The sequence below is a fragment of the Aethalodelphis obliquidens genome, unplaced genomic scaffold (genome assembly GCF_003676395.1).
Source record: "Aethalodelphis obliquidens isolate GAN/ISIS:26980383/991018 unplaced genomic scaffold, ASM367639v1 scaffold28, whole genome shotgun sequence".
Taxonomy (NCBI): Eukaryota; Metazoa; Chordata; class Mammalia; order Artiodactyla; family Delphinidae; genus Aethalodelphis; species Aethalodelphis obliquidens.
The window spans coordinates 16352617-16371050 of NW_020837972.1; the positions used below are offsets into that span (position 1 = coordinate 16352617).

General features: G+C 40.6%; 1 protein-coding gene across 2 annotated transcripts in view; it reads right to left on the bottom strand.

The window, feature by feature from the left end:
* The window catches only part of ANAPC5 (anaphase promoting complex subunit 5), a 38501-nt gene extending 25924 nt beyond the window's left edge, over positions 1–12577 (bottom strand). The window contains exons 1-5 of one of the 2 annotated variants that reach the window (XM_027124825.1): positions 12249–12577; positions 9250–9329; positions 8669–8778; positions 7611–7803; positions 813–879 (exon numbers count right to left, since the gene is read on the bottom strand). In XM_027124825.1, the coding sequence (XP_026980626.1) occupies positions 813–879; positions 7611–7803; positions 8669–8778; positions 9250–9329; positions 12249–12455 (657 nt within the window). In that variant the 5' untranslated portion in view covers positions 12456–12577. Of the gene's footprint in view, positions 1–812; positions 880–7610; positions 7804–8668; positions 8779–9249; positions 9330–12248 lie in introns of those variants that run through there. The other variant, XM_027124826.1, reaches the window with a different exon arrangement.
* Positions 12578–18434: the final 5857 nt, after the last annotated feature.

Sequence of the window (18434 nt, forward strand, 5' to 3'; positions counted from 1 at the left end):
AAATGTTTATAGTTAAGCCTTTAATCCACCTGTAAAGTACTGAGGTGCAAAGATGAGGTGAAGATCCAGGTCTATTTTCTCCTCTACAGTTAACCAATTGTCTAGATGAGTTTTTCAATCTGTTTAGTATTCATCTGTAGGAGTGATTCTATCACCTGCATCTAGATCTAAACATTACATCTTTCTGCAGAAAGAAAATTAATAACAAAAATAGGGAAAACTAGAAAAGTAGAGCAAAAATCAAAATTCTATGCTGAAAATAACATGGGAGAAAAACATCCAGCTTATATTACCAAAAAAAAAGGAAAAAGTATGGCTCAAAAACACCAGTAAGAAATGTCTGGGGTAAAAGAGTAGCGATGCTTGCAACTTGAAATGTATCAAAAAATAAGATGAAATGGTGGCTATATGGGTAGATATATGATAAACGGAGCAAAATATTAATTGCAGGATCTAGATGATGGGTATATGGGTATTCACTATATAATGCTTTTCAATTTGTATTTCTGTTTGAAAATGTCCATGATAAAGTGTTGGGGAAAAGGGAAGTGGGTCTTCTAAATCACATTTTTGGGCTGTGTTAGTCACACACCATTAATAAATGAACATGCATTATGACCCTAACAGAGAAATAAAATCACACAGAAAATAGGAAGGGACACATAGCTACAACTGCATTGTTAGTAAGAAAAAATGACCAAGAATAAGAATAATGCTGCTTCACTAATAAACCTACTCACATAACAAACATATGTCATGACATATAATGTCACAGGATTAAAAAAAAATTCATGACCAATTACAGAACATACCTGTTGAGAAAGAAAAAATTCTGCTTGTTTTTGGGACAGAGGCCCACTGCAAGATACCTCCTCTTCTCTGGAAAAAAATAATAATAATAATAATAATGAATTACACAATAGTGAAAATGATAATGCTTTACAAAGTTAAATAGATTCTTCATCAGAAAAGTTTAAAAACTTTTAAAATTAATTCCCTCTTCTCAGGAATAGAAAAGACATGCTTAAAAAGTGATGTTGAATGACCTGCCGAAGTTCACATGATATAATTACGGACAGATGTAGACTTCGACTGTACATAGCCTCCAGCATGATCTTTCTAAAATGCAAGTCTATCGTCCCTGATTTAAAGCGCTCCTGTGGTATCTCATCACCTTCCAGAATAAAGTCTGCACTGCTTAGCAGGTGCTCCTACCTCTCTCCTCTGCCTTCTCTTTCTTACCCACACCCCAGTCCTGATGAACTCCTTACAATCTCCTATCATGCCAAGATGCCCCCCTGCTTCCTCAACCTGCAGGGCCCATTTTCCATCCACTGTTGCACTGTTGTATCATCCGTCATTCAAGAATACCTCAAGTGTCATATCCTCCAAGAATCTCTCCTGACATCTCTCATTTGAGCTCCCACTGTCTCCCAGAGATAGGGATCACTGCATCTAGCACTGCCACACTGGCTGTTCTTACTTATATTTGTATATGAACACCCAGTCCCCCAGGCACACAATGGGCACTCAGAGTTTGAGAAATGAATGAATAAAAAGTCTCTAACTCCTCGCTACACATATAAGATGGTGCTGTATTCCAGAACAAGAAAAAGAGGTGTTATCTAAGAAATAACCATTTGCCTGGAAGTTTAGATCACACAGAACCAACAAATAAGAAATAAACTGATATAAATCTAGACTTGAGAAATCTATACATGCACAAACAGTCTTACTTTTGAGAGCAAAGTATGAATAATACCCTTTTGCCACATGACTCTGAATAAATGGCTTCTCTATACAGGATTACAATAAGTAGAAAAATCAATATTTACTCATCAATAATATTTTTATAAGCACTCTGTGTCTAATACAGCAGTTCTCAAACTGTTTCATGCAAACAATATGTAAATAGGTATTCCGAAAGAAAACGAAATGCTGCTGAGGTTAAATCACTTGGGGAAAGCTGTACACCCTCTCTTCCCTGGGAGATTCATGATACACATGAGAGAAATCCAACAGAGAGACACTTTATTCACTTTTGTTTAATGTACCATTTACCAAACTCATCTGAATGAAGAATCCTTTCCTCACATCTCTCAAGAAGCACTGGTGTTCCACAGAAAACACTTTGGGAAGAGCTGCTCTGATATTCTCTTGGTTACATTTCTGATACAAAGCAGCAAGCATATCAGATTCTACAGGTATCGGAGCTGCCAAGGACCAGCCCTGACCAGCATAACAAAGATCAGCGAAACAACAGTGACCTGGAGGGAAATGGAAAGAAAATTCACAGGCCAAGTTCTCAAATGGAAAACAGCTAAATGTCTGGGCAATAAGAAGCCCTTTTCTCTTAACATACCCTTCGAAGAAAGTAAGCCCAAGGCTTGAAATAAATATGACTGTACACAAAAAGGCTAGAGACAGACAAGGATCTGAAAGAAATGGGACGCACCACTCCCGGTCCCACCCTCCTCTAAGGTCCATGATGCTCACTGTTACCAAATGCTTTATTTACTTAAACCCTTCCCCCAAAAAAGACTTGAAGTAGCTTATAACACAGGACACAAGAACAATAAGGTTAATAAAACAGAAAGAGAAAACCAGAATCACATAAAACGAAATTGCTGCAAATTAAGGCAAACACATTTGCTATAAATGAAGATCAAGTTTGGCTCTGGCTTCCATGGTGGCAACAGTGGCCGACGTGAACAAGCTTGGAAACAGCAAGTAAAAATACCATGGCCCAAACCATCCTTTTACTGACTCCTTCTTTGCCTCCTCAGGACCTCAAACACATGCCAGAGAAAGTAACTCTTAAAAAGCCACAAAGGGGGACTTCCCTGGTGGTCCAGTGGCTAAGATTCCATGCTCCCAACGCAGGGGGCCCAGGTTCGATCCCTGGTCAGGGAGCTAAACCCCGCATGCCGCAACTAAAAGCCTCGCATGCCGCAACTAAAGGTCCTGCACGTGGCAACAAAGATCCCGAGGGCCACAACTAAGACCCAAACACAGCCAAATAAATAAATTAAAAAAAAAAAAAAAGCCACAAATGTATTCAACTTAGGAAGGGGGTTACTCCTTTAGGAAAAGGACTCAAGTATACCTTGTTTATGAATCCCATTACCAGTTGAGACAGAACTTTAAACTTACAAGTGCTATACATCAAAGGCATTTAACCTGGGTCCACGGATGGGCTTTAGGAGCCCATGAACCTTGTAAAAATGCAAAATATGCATTTTTAATGTGGGGATAGTACATGGCATTCATCAGATTCTCAAAAGGACTCTGGAAACTCCTCTATAGGGCTCAAATCACCCACTATAACTGAAATTTTTAAAATATAACATAGGATTAAACAATCAACAAACTGGGGTGTTTAGGTACTTGCAATGCGTAAAACACAAGTCTAGGTCCCCCAAGAAAATGTCTTAATGGGCTTACAGTCTTGGTGAAGGTTAAGACCAGCGCATGTGAAAAGATGGCAATAAACAATAAATACCAAGAATTAATATGATCTCTGCACTTAGAAGAGGGAGAAATCACTCCAGCTGAAGTGGTGAGGACCCTGAAAGTTGGCAAGGAGTGAAGAAATGACAAGGAAGGAAGAAGGCATTCCAGGAAAGGAAACCAAAAGATGCAGAATGGGAAAATGCCTGGCCTGTCAGAGGGATACAAGCACACCTGGCTGGCTGGGGTAAAGGATCCAAGTTGAGGAACAGAAATTAAAGGTCAGAAAGGTCAACTGTGGAAGGCCTCAAATGCCAGGCTGGGAGACTTTGTGAATCTCTGGAGACTTCTGAGCAGGGTGATGACAAGACAAAAGCAGGGGAGGGGAAGGACTGAGATTGGGAACAGTTACTAAACACCCAGGAGGCCATGAGGACCTGAACCCTTCTGAGGTGTGTGACCGGAGAGGTGATCCAACCCCTCCTCCCGACTTGTGTGCTCAGGCCACACTGTCCTCCGTCTGTCCGTCCAATATGTCAGCTTGTCCTGTCTTGGGCTGTGAGTCTGCATGTGCTCTGGCAACTCTTCTCAGGGCTGGCTCCTTCATCACCTAGCTCTCAGTCTTAAAGGGCCCTTCCCTGACAGCACCCCACAGTTATTCTGTATCCCTGTGTCCCAGTCATTCCTTTCCTGCACTGACACTCTCTGAAATTACATTAGTTGTTAACTTAGTTACCTCTCGATTACCTGACCCTCCCACATAACTCCATGAGGACAGGGACTTTCTCCTCTGCGCTGACAGCATAGCAGCTAGCATAGTGCTTGGCACACCAGAAGCACTGAATAAGTATGTGCTGAATAAATTAATGAATTTGGGAGATTTATATTAAATCACTGGCAAGTGAAGAAATGCCAGAGAACTTCTACTTTTGTTAGGTCTTTTTAGAAGCACAGAGAAGGTGTAGTTCCAGCAGCTTGCAGACTAGTAGCCTCCGCTGCAAACTCACAAGGTGTAACCCTGTAAGCCCCCCTCTCTTATTGCAGGAAACAAATGCTGCCCTGTAGCAACAACGAGTAAATGAAAAGCTGAAGCTAAATGTCAGTCTGTACTTTCTTCTATAATTGGATTTTTAAAAAACACCTGATAAACATTCGTTCACTGAATATTCCCTCCCTTCTAAATTAACAGGTGGGTCCCCCTTTTTCAAACAGTAGTTATTTCATTGTAGGATGGGAGATTTGCAAGCTAGTCAATGTTACTCTGGGCTCTCTAATTTTAATACAAATTTCTAGGGCAAGAAAAATAATTTCCCTGAAGAAAGCAAGACCTAAAAACATTCCAATAACTAAGAAAGGAAGGGAGGGAGGGAGGGAGGGTAGAAAGAAAGGAAGAAAGGAAGGAAGAAAATGAAAGGGCTAAAGTGAGAAGCCTCTCATAATGCAATAAAACACTAGAAAAGAGCACAAAAAGAAAAAAATGAATTTTCCTTTTTAAAAGAATCAAGAAATGTATGTAAATATACATCATGAAATTTTAAAAATCCTATAACAAGTCAAAATCATTTCTTTTTGGACAAAGAATTATAATACTTAAGTAGAATAATATTTAAATAATACATTTCTTCTATTTCAGTGATGAAATTCAGTTTACTAAATGCACACTATTTTCTGAAACCATACACCTTAACAGTATACACACTATTATTACACACAAATGAATTCTTAGATTAGAATAAAAACAAAACGATGCAGTTAGACCTAATTAAATCAGATTAATTTAGGAGAAAGTCAAACCTAAATAAGAAAAGTCTGAATTTTAACATTTCTGAAGAACTGACATTCTGCTACTTTAAGCATATAAAGCAGCTAGGACAAAGATTACATTTTTTCCTGGAACCCTTCCTCAGGGGAATTAAACAAAAGAGAAATTAGAGAAGAAGAATAGTGAATATTTGTCAAATGTTTAAAGGCACAGTTGTAAACACTTCATATAGATTTATCATTTAATTCTCAAAATAACCTTCTGAGGAGGTGACATGAGCCCCATTTTACAGATGAGAAAACTGAGGTACAGAGAGGGTGACTTGCCCAAGGTCTTAAGGGAATAAGTGGAGGAGCCAGAATTCAAATCCAGGGGTCTGACTCCAGGGCCAGACTCAACCCTACAAGGTTCTGCCTTTCCACTAGATGAGAAGCCTCTTTGAGCAACTCTGAGTTTCTGGAAGTACTTACTGGTCCTACAGTCTTCTTGCTCCCAGAGTGTGCTGAACAAATCACATAACTGTACAAAGGCCACTCATAGGAACTGCAGGGAAATATTCTCTGGCTACACACACAGACCTCCGCAGCCCTCAAGGGGGTTAGCCAGCCTACATGGGGCAGGTGGGGCTTACTTCTCTCAGAGCTCTGAACACATCGTTACTTGTAGTGATCTGTTTGGGTGCCAGTCTTCCTCACCAGACTGTGGGCTCCCTGAGATCAGGAAATACAAAAGACACACACACACACACACACACACACACACACTTTATATGCTTTTCCCTCCAAATATAAGTAGTCTATTTGGGAGGTGATCCCAGGTAACAGCTGGGGAGAGGGGATGTGAGACAGTGAAGGGAAGTCAATACAAAGTGTTTTATGGGGCCAGTTACCAGTGTGGGCGATGAATGATGTGTTCTGATTCTCTGCATTCATTCATCCAACACATATTCACAGACATTACAAGCCAAGCACTGAGGAAAATGAAGTGAAATATGACAGAGAAGGGTCTTAGCTCTTGAAGGGGTGCAAAGACAAATACAAATGAGTCTAAGTAAATAAATGCAAAAAGTTACTTAGTGAGGAGAGCTATGGAAAAAATAAAGAAGTTGGAAGTATTTAGGATGAAGGTTACTTCAGACATGTGGTCAGGAAAGGCCTGTGTGAGGACACGGGAGCTGAGATCTGAACAGTGAAAGGGAGTGAACGGTGAAAGAGAGTGAGCGAGGTAAGAAGCCAGGGAGAGCCTGCGAGGCACCCTGAGGCAGACCTCGGCTTGGTATTGAAGAAACTGAAAGCAAGCCAGAGCAGACAGACTCTGACAGTGAATGGAAAGTAAGGAGAAAGAGGTAGGGAAGATGACAGGGGCCAGATCATGCAAGTAATGAGGCCACAGTAGCTCAGATTTCTGTCTAAATTCCATGTATAGTCAAGGAGGGTTTGGGGCATAAGAACACGTGGTGTGATTTACATCATAATGGTTCCCTTGGATGCTACAGGAAAAACTGATAGTAAGGAAACAAGAGTGGAGGCAAGGAAAGCAGTCGGGAGGCTAGAGCAGTCATCCAGGAAAGAGATTCGGTGCTTAGACCACAGGGGAAGCAGTGGCAATGGACAGAAGTGAACTAATTCCAAACATATTGAGGAGGAAGGATTGGCTGCATCTGCGGAAGGACTGGCTGCAGGGGTGAAGGAGGGGGAGGACACAGGGACATGCCTAGGCTTTGAGCTTAAACAACTGGGTAAGCAGTGGCACCACATCCCCAGGCTTAAACTTTAGCAGGCATTCAATAAATTTTCACTGAATTAATCAATTGTTAATTCACTGTGATATAATGAACACTACCACTCAGGGTCCCAGCAGAAAACAAATGGCATATTCAAATGGCGTAATTTGAGAAAAGTTTAATAAAGGGCCAGTTACAAAAATAGGGGCAGGGGATGGATAAGCCATAGCGGGTAATAAAGTTCCCAGGGCTGGTAATAGTGGGGCACCTTCTGCACCGGGCCTGGGAAACCTCCCCAGTTACTAGACCCCCGAGGTATGCAGAGCAGGCCACCTGACAGAGGCTGTGACCCTACTGCCAGCCCACTGTGACCCCGAAGGAAGGGAGCCAGTGAATCAACACCTTGACCTCACTCTCCTTGACCCTCTGGATTTCCCACCAGTGCCTCTCAATCAGAAGTTAGAAGGCAAGGAGATTACTGATGCAGCCCGTAAGGGTGAACTTCCTGGATCTGGAGGGACAAAAAGATGACAGCCAGCACATGAACTCTGGATGAATGAGTTCATCCAGAACGAGGATGAATGAGGATTTACTGCTGGATGAATGAGGATTTGCTGCTCCCGTAATGATGCTATTTCACAGGAAAGGGATTCCCACCAGAAAAACCCAACTTACCTTATAGATACATCAAGTTCTTCTTTTTCCATTTTTCTTTCGCTCTCCTCTCTGCTGGCCGGCTCCATATCAGCATCCTCCACTGTCTTTTTCTCACCATTCTGGAAGTACTGCTGAAGGGCAGTGTACAGTTTAAACACTTGACTGAAAGAAAGCTTACTGTAGGCCAAGATCATGTGACGCAGAAATAAACCTATGAAACAAGACAGAGAGGAGGTAAAGGCATTAACTTGAAATCCACGCTACAAAAAGTTGATGACTATTTGTTGCAGTTCTTCCTCCAAAATAATGAAAAAAAAAAGACACTTGCAGTTGCTGTTCCCCTCCGCATAGAATCTTCTTTTACCACCTTTTACGAAGCTGACTTTCTCTTTATATTCAAGCCTCAGTCCTCCCACCCGCACTCCACTCTTTATCCAGCCAATGTATCCTTCCGTGACTGTTACAACATCTGAAGTGATTCTATTTGTTTATTTTCTACTGTCTGCCTGCTCCTCTGCCCACAACCACAAGAAAGCAATCTCCATAAGAGGAAGTTTCCAGTCTCTCTTAAAGTCCAGAGCCTGGCACATGGAAGATCAATAAATAACTGAGGGTAAGTAACATAAAAACTACCAGGAAAAAAATGCCAGATGGATGGAGTATGACTATACTGCTAACAGCAAAGCGTCAAGAAACTTCATATATACCCTTGCCTTATAAACTATATCAGTAATCTACTCTTACTTACCTCTCTTCATAAAAGTTTAGCTGGTGACCCTGACTCAGTCGTACAATGTGGACAAGTGAGCAGAGGACTGTGAGAAAGAGCTGAGGAACCCTAAAAGGCTCCACGACCAGGCTAATACTCTGATGACAGTAGACAAAACAGAAGATGCTTTTCCACAAGACAATTATTTAAACACAGGTCAAAATGGCAAGGCGATGAATACAAACTATAACATGTCCAGCATCCCCACTGTGTGTGCTCAGATACAGCAGAGTAACGACAGATGTGATTTAGAGAGCAGTTCACTTCAGTGAAAATATTCCCTGCTCTCCTTAGAAGAACTTCATACCTACTACACTCGTTTTGTGAACCTCTGGTTCAGTTCCAGAAAAAGAATCTGAAAGGTCATCAAAAAATTGTTCCATATCCTTCAATTCGCCTTCAGCCATCAGTTTGATTCTGAACAAGAAAAATGAGGTGTGCATTTTAGGAAGGCCCTTTGAACATCTTCCCACATTTCATATTCCACAATCACCTAAAATAAATCTATTTTAAAAACAATTCAGAGATTCATATAAAATGGTGGCACACAAAACATATTTGATAATCCAAAATGTCACTCCCATATTCTGAAAAGCATCATTGCTGATGTTTTCTTGATTATAAAACTTCTCAAAGTTACATATCAGTCAGTAAAAATGAAATTCTCTGCAACAGCTAAAAGGAGCAATGTAGATCTGTACAGAATAATAAATTTTTAAGCAGTATGTTTAATGCTATCCATTTTTCAAAAAAAATAAATACATGTACTTAAGAAAACAACCTAGAATAATAAAGGTTTTTTTTTAAGGAATTAATCACCATGTGCCCTCTTCTAATTTTTATCTACTTTGACATCTTTTCATATATACAGAAGAAAATGAAGCTTACCTGATCTGTACTGAATTTGCCAGCTGAGGACAAGATTCTTCAATTAACTTGTAAAGTTTAGACAGCGTAATATCTGGGCCCTGGGTAAAGGAGAGATAGAAAGGTTACAGAAAAATTTTAAAGAGTTGGAGATTGATAAACATCTGCAACATGAATTCATTTATCAACCTCTCTGCTTTACAATCATTCCAAATATGAAATCTCAAATCAGGAAGAGAAAAAAACCTATCTGCATAAAACGCTAAAGTAATACTTCATATTTGCATAGCATTCTCTTTTAGTTGGAGGAATGACTTAAATGCAAAAAAAGCGTAGGATCTGTAGTCTGAGGTTCCTTCCTTCTCAGTGTTGCAATCATGGCAAAGTTGTAGCCTCCCTGAGCCCTAGTTTCCTTCATCAGTGAGATGGAGATAATAATAACCTCCCTTGTTTGTGGCAAAGATTAAGTAAAATAATTCAAATTGTTTCGTAACCTGGAGAACATTATACAAACACAGGGGTCCTATTTTCCATAAACATAATCTCATTTGATCCTCCCCAAAACACTGTAAGGTAGGCAGTCATACTATGTGTCCAAGTCCATAAAAGGTACCATTAGAGACAGAGAGTATGCAACCTCAGCTATCAAGAAGGTTACAACCTAGCTGAGGTTTAAAACTAAACACTGAATATTTGGGGAACAGTAAGTTCAGTAGGTCAATTTTAGATGTGGATAACACAGCAATCCCACTTCTGGGGCAAGTATGTTCCATGTGCATTGTTTGAAATGAAGAAAAACTAAAAAGAACCTATAAGTCCGTGAATAAAGAGTTCATTTTTAATTTACAAATTTTAATATTAATTAAAAGCATGAGTTAAATTATGTTTCTTTTCTTACTGTGGAAAACAATGCAGTCGTTAAAAAGAATGAAGTGGATCTACTCAAATATGCTGACAAGAAAAGATCTCCAAGACTTGTTAAGTGAAAGGAATAAGCTGTAGAACAGAAGTAGCATTCATGTAAAAATTAAAAAAGGGAGAAATTAAATTAAAAGGATACATGTATATATACTTATAATCATATACAGATACACACAGCAAAAGGTCTAGAAAGATCCATTCTGAACTGTTGCTCAATAAATAGTTGAATGGGGCTTCCCTGGTGGAGCAGTGGTTAAGAATCCACCTGCCAAGGCGGGAGACACGGGTTTGAGCCCTGGTCCGGGAAGATACCACATGCCACAGAGCAACTAAGCCCGTGTGCCACAACTACTGAGCCCGCACACCATAACTACTGAAGCCCGTGCTCCTAGAGCCCATGCTCCACAACAAGAGAAGCCACCGCAATGAGAAGCCCGCGCACTGCAACAAAGAGTAGCCCCTGCTCACCACAACCAGAGAAAGCCCACGGGCAGCAATGAAGACCCAATGCAGCCAAAAATAAATTAATAAATAAATTTTATAAATAAATAAATAGTTGAATGAAGGAACATTAACTGTGATAATCTCTGAGAAGGAACAGGATTAGAGGGCCTGCAGAAGAACCATAACCTTTCACTCCATCAATTTTAGCATCATTTAAAGTTTTTACAATGAATCTTCATGTATTAGTTGAGTAGTTAAAAATTAGCTAATTTTTAAAGCCAAACAATAAGCAAATAAGTAAAGGCTAGAATTTTGCTAGACGAATTCTATATATACATTGATTAAAACTACACAGTAGTGGGAGTTCCCTGGTGGCCTAGTGGTTAGGATTCCGGGTGTTCATTGCTGTGGCCGGCTTCAATCCCTGGTCAGGGAGCTGAGATACTGCAAGCCATGCAGTGCAGCTCCGCCTCCCGCCCCCCACCGCCAAAACAAAACAAAACAAAATAAACTACACGATAGTTAGCCAGGCAAAAAAACAGGAGAATCCAAGACACAAAAAACAGCAAGAACAAAGGCAGAAAAACACATGAGCTAAGACACCAGAATTATTGTTTTGTTTCTTTTCTCTATCAAATTTTTTAGTATTATGACTTTTATTTGAATAATGGGGAAATGCACTTATAATAGTAATGTAGATAGGACTGGGAGCTGCAAGTTATGGGGAACCCACTACTTTTATTTAACTAACTGGGCAAGCCACTTAACCTGTGTCCTCAGTACCCCTTCTCCCCCTGCCCCAAAAAAGGTGATGGATTAAAAAAAGCCCTTTATAAACTATACAGTACTAGGCTTTGGGGATACAAGGGTGAACAAAAATAGGACAAAGTAACGCCCTCATGTAGGTTACAGTCTAGTAGGGGAGAGAGACATCACTCATATAATCACACAAATAAATGGAAAAGCCACAACTGATATAAGGGAAAGTGCATGCCCTATCCCTATGAGATTAAAATGAAAATAGCGAAAATTGACTGAGCATTTACCATGTGCCGTACACTGTAAAGTGTTCCCATGGATCTTCTAACTTAATACGGCCATCACATGACAGTTTCTATTATTGCTTTCATTTTACAGAGAGAAAGCAAAGACCCAAATAAGTTATGGAACTTGCCCAAGTCGCACAGTGGGTAAGTGGTGGAGCTACAACCTCAGTCTGCAAAATGAAATAAAACATGTAACGTGCTTAGTACACAGTAAGTGTTCAATCAATGTTGGCTGTTACTTTTATGTCATTGTTACCACTTATTACCGTCTTCTGGGGTACAGAGCCTGTAGCTGTGTCTCCAACGATCAGGCCTACATGTAGCCTCATTCTACAGAAGACGGAGGATCTGAGAAAATAACTCTTCTCCCAGTCACTCAGCTAATAAATGCTGGAGCCAGATATAAACCTGCTCCCCAAAAATGAATGTAAAGTGACTGGTCCATCGTTAAGTACTCACTAAGTGTTAGCTGGTGGTATTAACTATATTTTTCGCGATCCTACACGGCAGAGAGATTGTCCGATGAACCCCCGTGCCCCCAACCAAGGAGTTGTCCGGCACAGAGCAGGTGCTTAGTAAGGGTTTGCTGAATGAGCAGGAGCCCCTCACCTGCAGCAGCGGCAGGAGCAGCTGGTTGAGCCTCCGCCGCTCCATGAGGCTAACGGCGCCCTCGCCAGTGCGGCCCATCTCGTTCAGCAGCACCAGGACCGCGATTTTATACGGCGTCACCCAGTCCTTGATACCGAACACGTTGGCGTGCACCACCCCATTGGTCATCATGGGGTTGAAGTAGAGGCTCTCGTGGACGCTGGCCATGGCGCCCCAGGACTACGTCCAGGAGCCTTGGTGCGCACCGCGGCCAGGTTCCCGCTCCGAGCACACCACCAACCGCCCTAGGCCTCCGCCCGCCGGCGCCGTATCCCAGGAAACTGGCATCCTCCCGACGGCACGCCGTCGGCCAATCAGAGAAACCAGACCAGAGCACGAGGGAGCGCCACAGCCAATCAAAATGCCTAGAAGTACTGTGGCGGGTGGGGCAAAGGCGGTGCACCTAAAGACTGAGTCCCTACAGAAACTATTGCGGAAGGAGAGCAGGTTCCCGGTCCACGTGGACTGGCACCGAGTGAAAGTGAGTCGAAGCTTTCGGGCAAGGTCTGAACAGCCAAGAGGGCTGCCCAGTATGTTCATTTAATTTGAAAATAATTAAAATTAAATTCAAAAATGATTGCATTTAAAAGCAAAGAAGTTAGGAATTCTTTGGTGGTCCAATGGTTAGGACTCTGCGCTTCCACTGCAGAGGCTCGGGTTCCATTCCTGGTCGGGGAACTAAGATCCCGCATGCCGCGTGACACGGCCGTAAGTAAATAAATAAATAAATGTAATGGCAAGTCTGCCACTGAGAACAACAACAAAAAAAGCAACGAAGTTAAACTTGCACCTTTAAAATTTGTATTTTATTCATTATGCTAATTTTTAAATTCAAAGTTTGGAAGTTTCATTTAGCTCTTTTTTTAATGCGCCCTGACAAAACTTATATGTGCCAGAGGAAATAGGTAGGAGGATAACACAAAAATAACAGTGGTTATCAATTCTCTTAGTCACCAGATATTTTGTTATCATCTAGTACGTGCTAGGTACTTAACTAGACGCTGGTAAAATAGTGATGAAAGAGACACTAGTCCAGACATAGACAAGCCATAAACAGGGACAACCACAGTAAGACTCCACACCCACTAGGATATCTGTAATAAAAAAGATGGACAATAACAAATGCTGGGGGCTTCCCTGGTGGCGCAGTGCTTGAGAGTTCGCCTGCCGATGGAGGGGACACGGGTTCGTGCCCGGGTCCTGGAAGATCCCACATGCCACAGAGCGGCTGGGCCCGTGAGCCATGGCCGCTGAGCCTGCGCGTCTGGAGCCTGTGCTCCGAAACGGAAGAGGCCACAACAGTGAGAGGACCCCGTACCGGAAAAAAAAAAAAAATTTTTTTGGAAAGGATGTGGAGAAATTGAAACACGCATTCATTACAGATGGGAATGGAAAAGTTTGACGGTGCCTCAAAAAGCTAAACTTAGATTTGCCATACGACACAGCAGTTCCACTCCTATGTACATACCCAAGAGAATACGAATATATATCCATGCAAAATCTGTACACAAATGTTCACAGTAGCAGCATTCACAATAGTCAAAAGATGGATGCAACCCAAATGTACATCAGCTGATGAACGGATGAACAAAATGTGGTATATCCATATAATGGAATATTTTTCCTCCATAAAAAGGAATAAAGCACTGATACATGTTATAACATGTATGAACCTGGAAAACATTTTACTAAGTGAAAGAAGGCAATGCAAAAGACCACACATTGTATGATTCCATTTATATGAAATGTCCAGAATAGGTAGATCCACAGAGATGAAAGCAGAGTAGTGGTTTCAGGGGTTAGGGGGTGGGGGAGAAAATGCAGTACTGCTTAATGGGTATGGGGCCTCTTTTTAGGGTGATGAAATTGTTTTGGAAGTTAGATAGAGGTGAGAGTTGCACAACATTGTGAATGTGCTAAATGCCACTGAATTGTACATTTTATTTTATTTATTTATTTGTTTCTGGCTGTGCCGTGTGGCTTGTGAGATCTTAATTCCCCGACCAGGGATTGAACCCAGGTCCCAGCAGTGAAAACGCTGAGTCCTGACCACTGGACTGCCAGGGAATTCCTGAATTGTACATTTTAAAATGATGAATTTTGTTATTTGTATTTTACCTCAATTAAAAAAATTGAGTTGATTTATCTCATTTTGCAATCATTATGACTGCATATCTGTGTATTTATACGTGTAGAGTGTTATTGCAAATGAACCCGGCTGGGTTAGGGAACACATGGAAAAATCTGTCTCTTTAGTTCCTTCTTGCACGTACAAGATAGAGCCATACGGTCAATTTCCACTTTTTAATTGGTTTATCAGGTACATATTAATACTTACCCTTGTTATCCTGATCAGGATATATAGAACGTAAGTAGTTTTTCAGTAGAAAAACTGTAATAAAAGCATAATAGTTTAACAGCTTTAAAAATCACTATCCTGGGAATTCCCTGGTAGTCCAGTGGTTAGGACTCGGCGCTTCCACTGCAGGAGGCACAGGTTTGATCCCTGGTCTGGGAACTAAGATCCTGCATGCTGCATTGTGTGGCCAAAAAAAAAGTGTCAAAATAACTTTAAAAAAAATCACTATCCTACCTTCAAATTAAACTGATATTGAACATTAATATGACACTGAATCTATTTTAAAATGTTTACATAACCATATATTTTTCAGATTATAAAGTAATTCATGCTTGTTGTAGAAAACTTGGAAAATATAGGAAAGGAAAAAGCAGAAAAGGCAAAATTACCTATCATATCACAACTGAGTGATAATTTTGATGTCACCTCAGTATATTTTCCTTATCTTTGGTCATTGCTGAATCTCCATACATACAGCAGCATCTGGCATATGATAGCCATACGATAAATATTTGTTAAATATGTTAATGATTGGATCTTTGTTGAAAGTTAAACCAAGCAAATTTTACCATGAAATTAATTAAAGTATGTGTATAATTTTGTTGGCTTGATATCTTTTAATTTTCAAGTTTGCAATACTGAGGAAAGTACTACAGACAGATCCAAATCACAGAGCAGAGGTGGATACTCTAGGCCAAGAAAGAGTCTCTTTAAAACCATCCAATAAGAATTCACTTCATTCACTGAAACATTTTATTACTTGAATATACTCAGCCACATCTCACATAGGAAGGCGATCTCCTTTGCTGATTTGAAAGCTACATTAACTTTTACTAGCCTCTGGTACATAGTTTGGATTGTCAAGACTTATTCTTCCCCAAAGCTGAGCTCATCAAAAGTAATGGAGAAGTCTTTTGATGGTGGATAAATTTTCCAGTGCCTGAGGGGAGAATGCTAATGAAAGACTGGTGGAAAAGACTCAACAGTCTAGATGCCAATAAGAATATTCCTGATTCATGGTAAGAGGTCAAAATATAAACATGAATAGGAGTACAGAAGAAGTTTATTCCAGCCCTCACAGGTGACTTTGAGAGGTTCAAGACTTTAGTAAAGGACGTCACTGCAGATGTGGTAGAAATAGCAAGAAAACTAGAAATAGAGGTGGAGACTAAAGATGCGATTGAGTTACTGCAGTCTCATGATAAAACTTGAACGGCTGAGGAGTTTCTTCTCATAGTTTCTTTTTTTTTTTAGGTGAGGCCACGTCACCTGGGCCTGAGATCATATGGTTTATTAATTTTTTTAAGATTTATTTATTATTTTTTTTAGAATTTTATTTAATTTTTTATACAGCAGGTTCTTATTAGTCATCCATTTCATACATATTAGTATATATATCAATCCCAATCTCCCAATTCATCACACCACCACCGTCCCCCCGCAGCTTTCCTCCCTTGGTGTCCATACGTTTGTTCTCTACATCTGTGTCTCTATTTCTGCCCTGCAAACAAGTTCATCTGTACCATTTTTCTAGGTTTCACATATATACATTAATATACGATATTTGTTTTTCTCTTTCTGACTTCACTCTGTATGACAGTCTCTAGATCCCTCCACGTCTCTACAAATGACCCAATTTCGTTCCTTTTTATGGCTGAGTAATATTCCATTGTATATATGTACCACATCTTCTTTATCCACTCATCTGTCCATGGGCATTTAGGTTGCTTCCATGACCTGGCTATTGTACATAGTGCTGCAATGAACATTGGGGTGCATGTGTCTTTTTGAATTATGGTTTTCTCTGGGTATATGCCCAGTAGTGGGATTGCTGGATCATATGGTAGTTCTATTTTTAGTTTTTTAAGGAACCTCCATACTGTTCTCCATAGTGGCTGTATCAGTTTACATTCCCACCAGCAGTGCAAGAGGGTTCCTTTTTCTCCACACCCTCTCCACCATTTGTCGTTTGTAGATTTTCTGATGATGCCCATTCTAACTGGTGTGAGGTGATACCTCATTGTAGTTTTGATTTGCATTTCTCTAATGAGTGATGTTGAGCAGCTTTTCATGTGCTTCTTGGCCATCTGTATGTCTTTGGAGAAATGTCTATTTAGGTCTTCTGCCCATTTTTTGATTGGGTTTTTTTAATATTGAGCTGCGTGAGCTGTTTATATATTTTGGAGATTAATCCTTTGTCCATTAATTCATTTGCAAATACTTTCTCTCATTCTGAGGGTTGTCTTTTCGTCTTGTTTGTAGTTTCCTTTGCTTTGCAAAAGCTTTTAAGTTTCATTAGGTCCCATTTGTTTATTTTTGTTTTTATTTCCATTACTCTAGAAGGTGGATCAAAAAAGATCTTGCTCTGATTTATATCAAAGAGTGTTCTTCCTATGTTTTCCTCTAAGAGTTTTATAGTGTCCAGTCTTACATTTAGGTCTCTAATCCATTTTGAGTTAATTTCTGTGTATGGTGTTAGGGAGTGTTCTAATTTCATTCTTTTACCTGTAGCTGTCCAGTTTTCCCAGCACCATTTATTGAAGAGACTGTCTTTTCTCCATTGTATATTCTTGCCTCCTTTGTCATAGATTAGTTGACCATAGGTGCGTGGGTTTATCTCTGGACTTTCGATCCTTTTCCATTGGTCTATATTTCTGTTTTTGTGCCAGTACCATATTGTCTTGATTACTGTAGTTTGTAGTATAGTCTGAATTCAGGGAGTCTGATTCCTCCAGTTCCACTTTTTTCCCTCAAGACTGCTTTGGCTATTCGGGGTCTTTTGTGTCTCCATACTATTTATTTATTTAATTTATTTTTGGCTGTGTTGAGTCTTAGTTGCGGCACACGGGATCTTCGTTGAGGCACACAGGATCTTTCATTGTGGCACACCAGCTTCTCACTAGTTGTGGCATGCAGGTTTTCTCTTCTCTAGTTGTGGCATGTGTGTTCCAGGGTGCGTGGGCTCTGTGGTTTTTGGCACGCGGGCTCTAGTTGAGGCACGCTTGCTCAGTAGTTGTGGCACGCAGGCTTAGTTGCCCCGCAGTATGTGGGACCTTAGTTCCCTAACCAAGTATCCAACCCACATCCCCTGCATTGCAAGGCGGATTCTTTACCACTGGACCACTAGGGAAGTCCCTCATAGTTTCTTGAGATGCAGTCTACTCCTGATGAAGATGATGTGAAGATTGTTGAAATGATGACAAAGGATTTAGAATATTACATAAACTTAGTTAATAAAGCAGTGACAGGGTTTGAGAGGATTGACTCCAATTTTGAAAGAAGTTCTACTGTGGGTAAAATGCTATCAAACAGCACTGCATGCTACAGAGAAGTCGTCCGTGAAAGGAAAAGTCAACCAACGGGGCAAACATCACTTATTTTAAGAGATTACCACAGCCCCCTAACCACCCTGATCAGTCAGCAGCCACTAGCAAAAAATTACAACTCACTGAAGCATAAGATGATGGTTAGCATTTTTTAGCAGTAAGGTATTTTAAAATTAACGTATGTGCATTTTTTAGACATAAGGCTAACGCACACCTGATAGACTACAGTATAGTGTTAATATAAGGTTGTTTTGTTTTGTTTTTGGCTGAGCTGAGCAGCTTGCAGGATCTCAGTTTTCTGACCAGGGATTGAACCCAGGCCACAGCAGTGAAATCGCCGAATCCTAACCACTAGACCGCCAGGGAATTCCCTAACATACGTTTTACGTGCACTGGGAAACCAAAAAAATTCACATGACTGGGACTTCCCTGGTGGTCCAGCAGTTAAGATTCTGAGCTCCC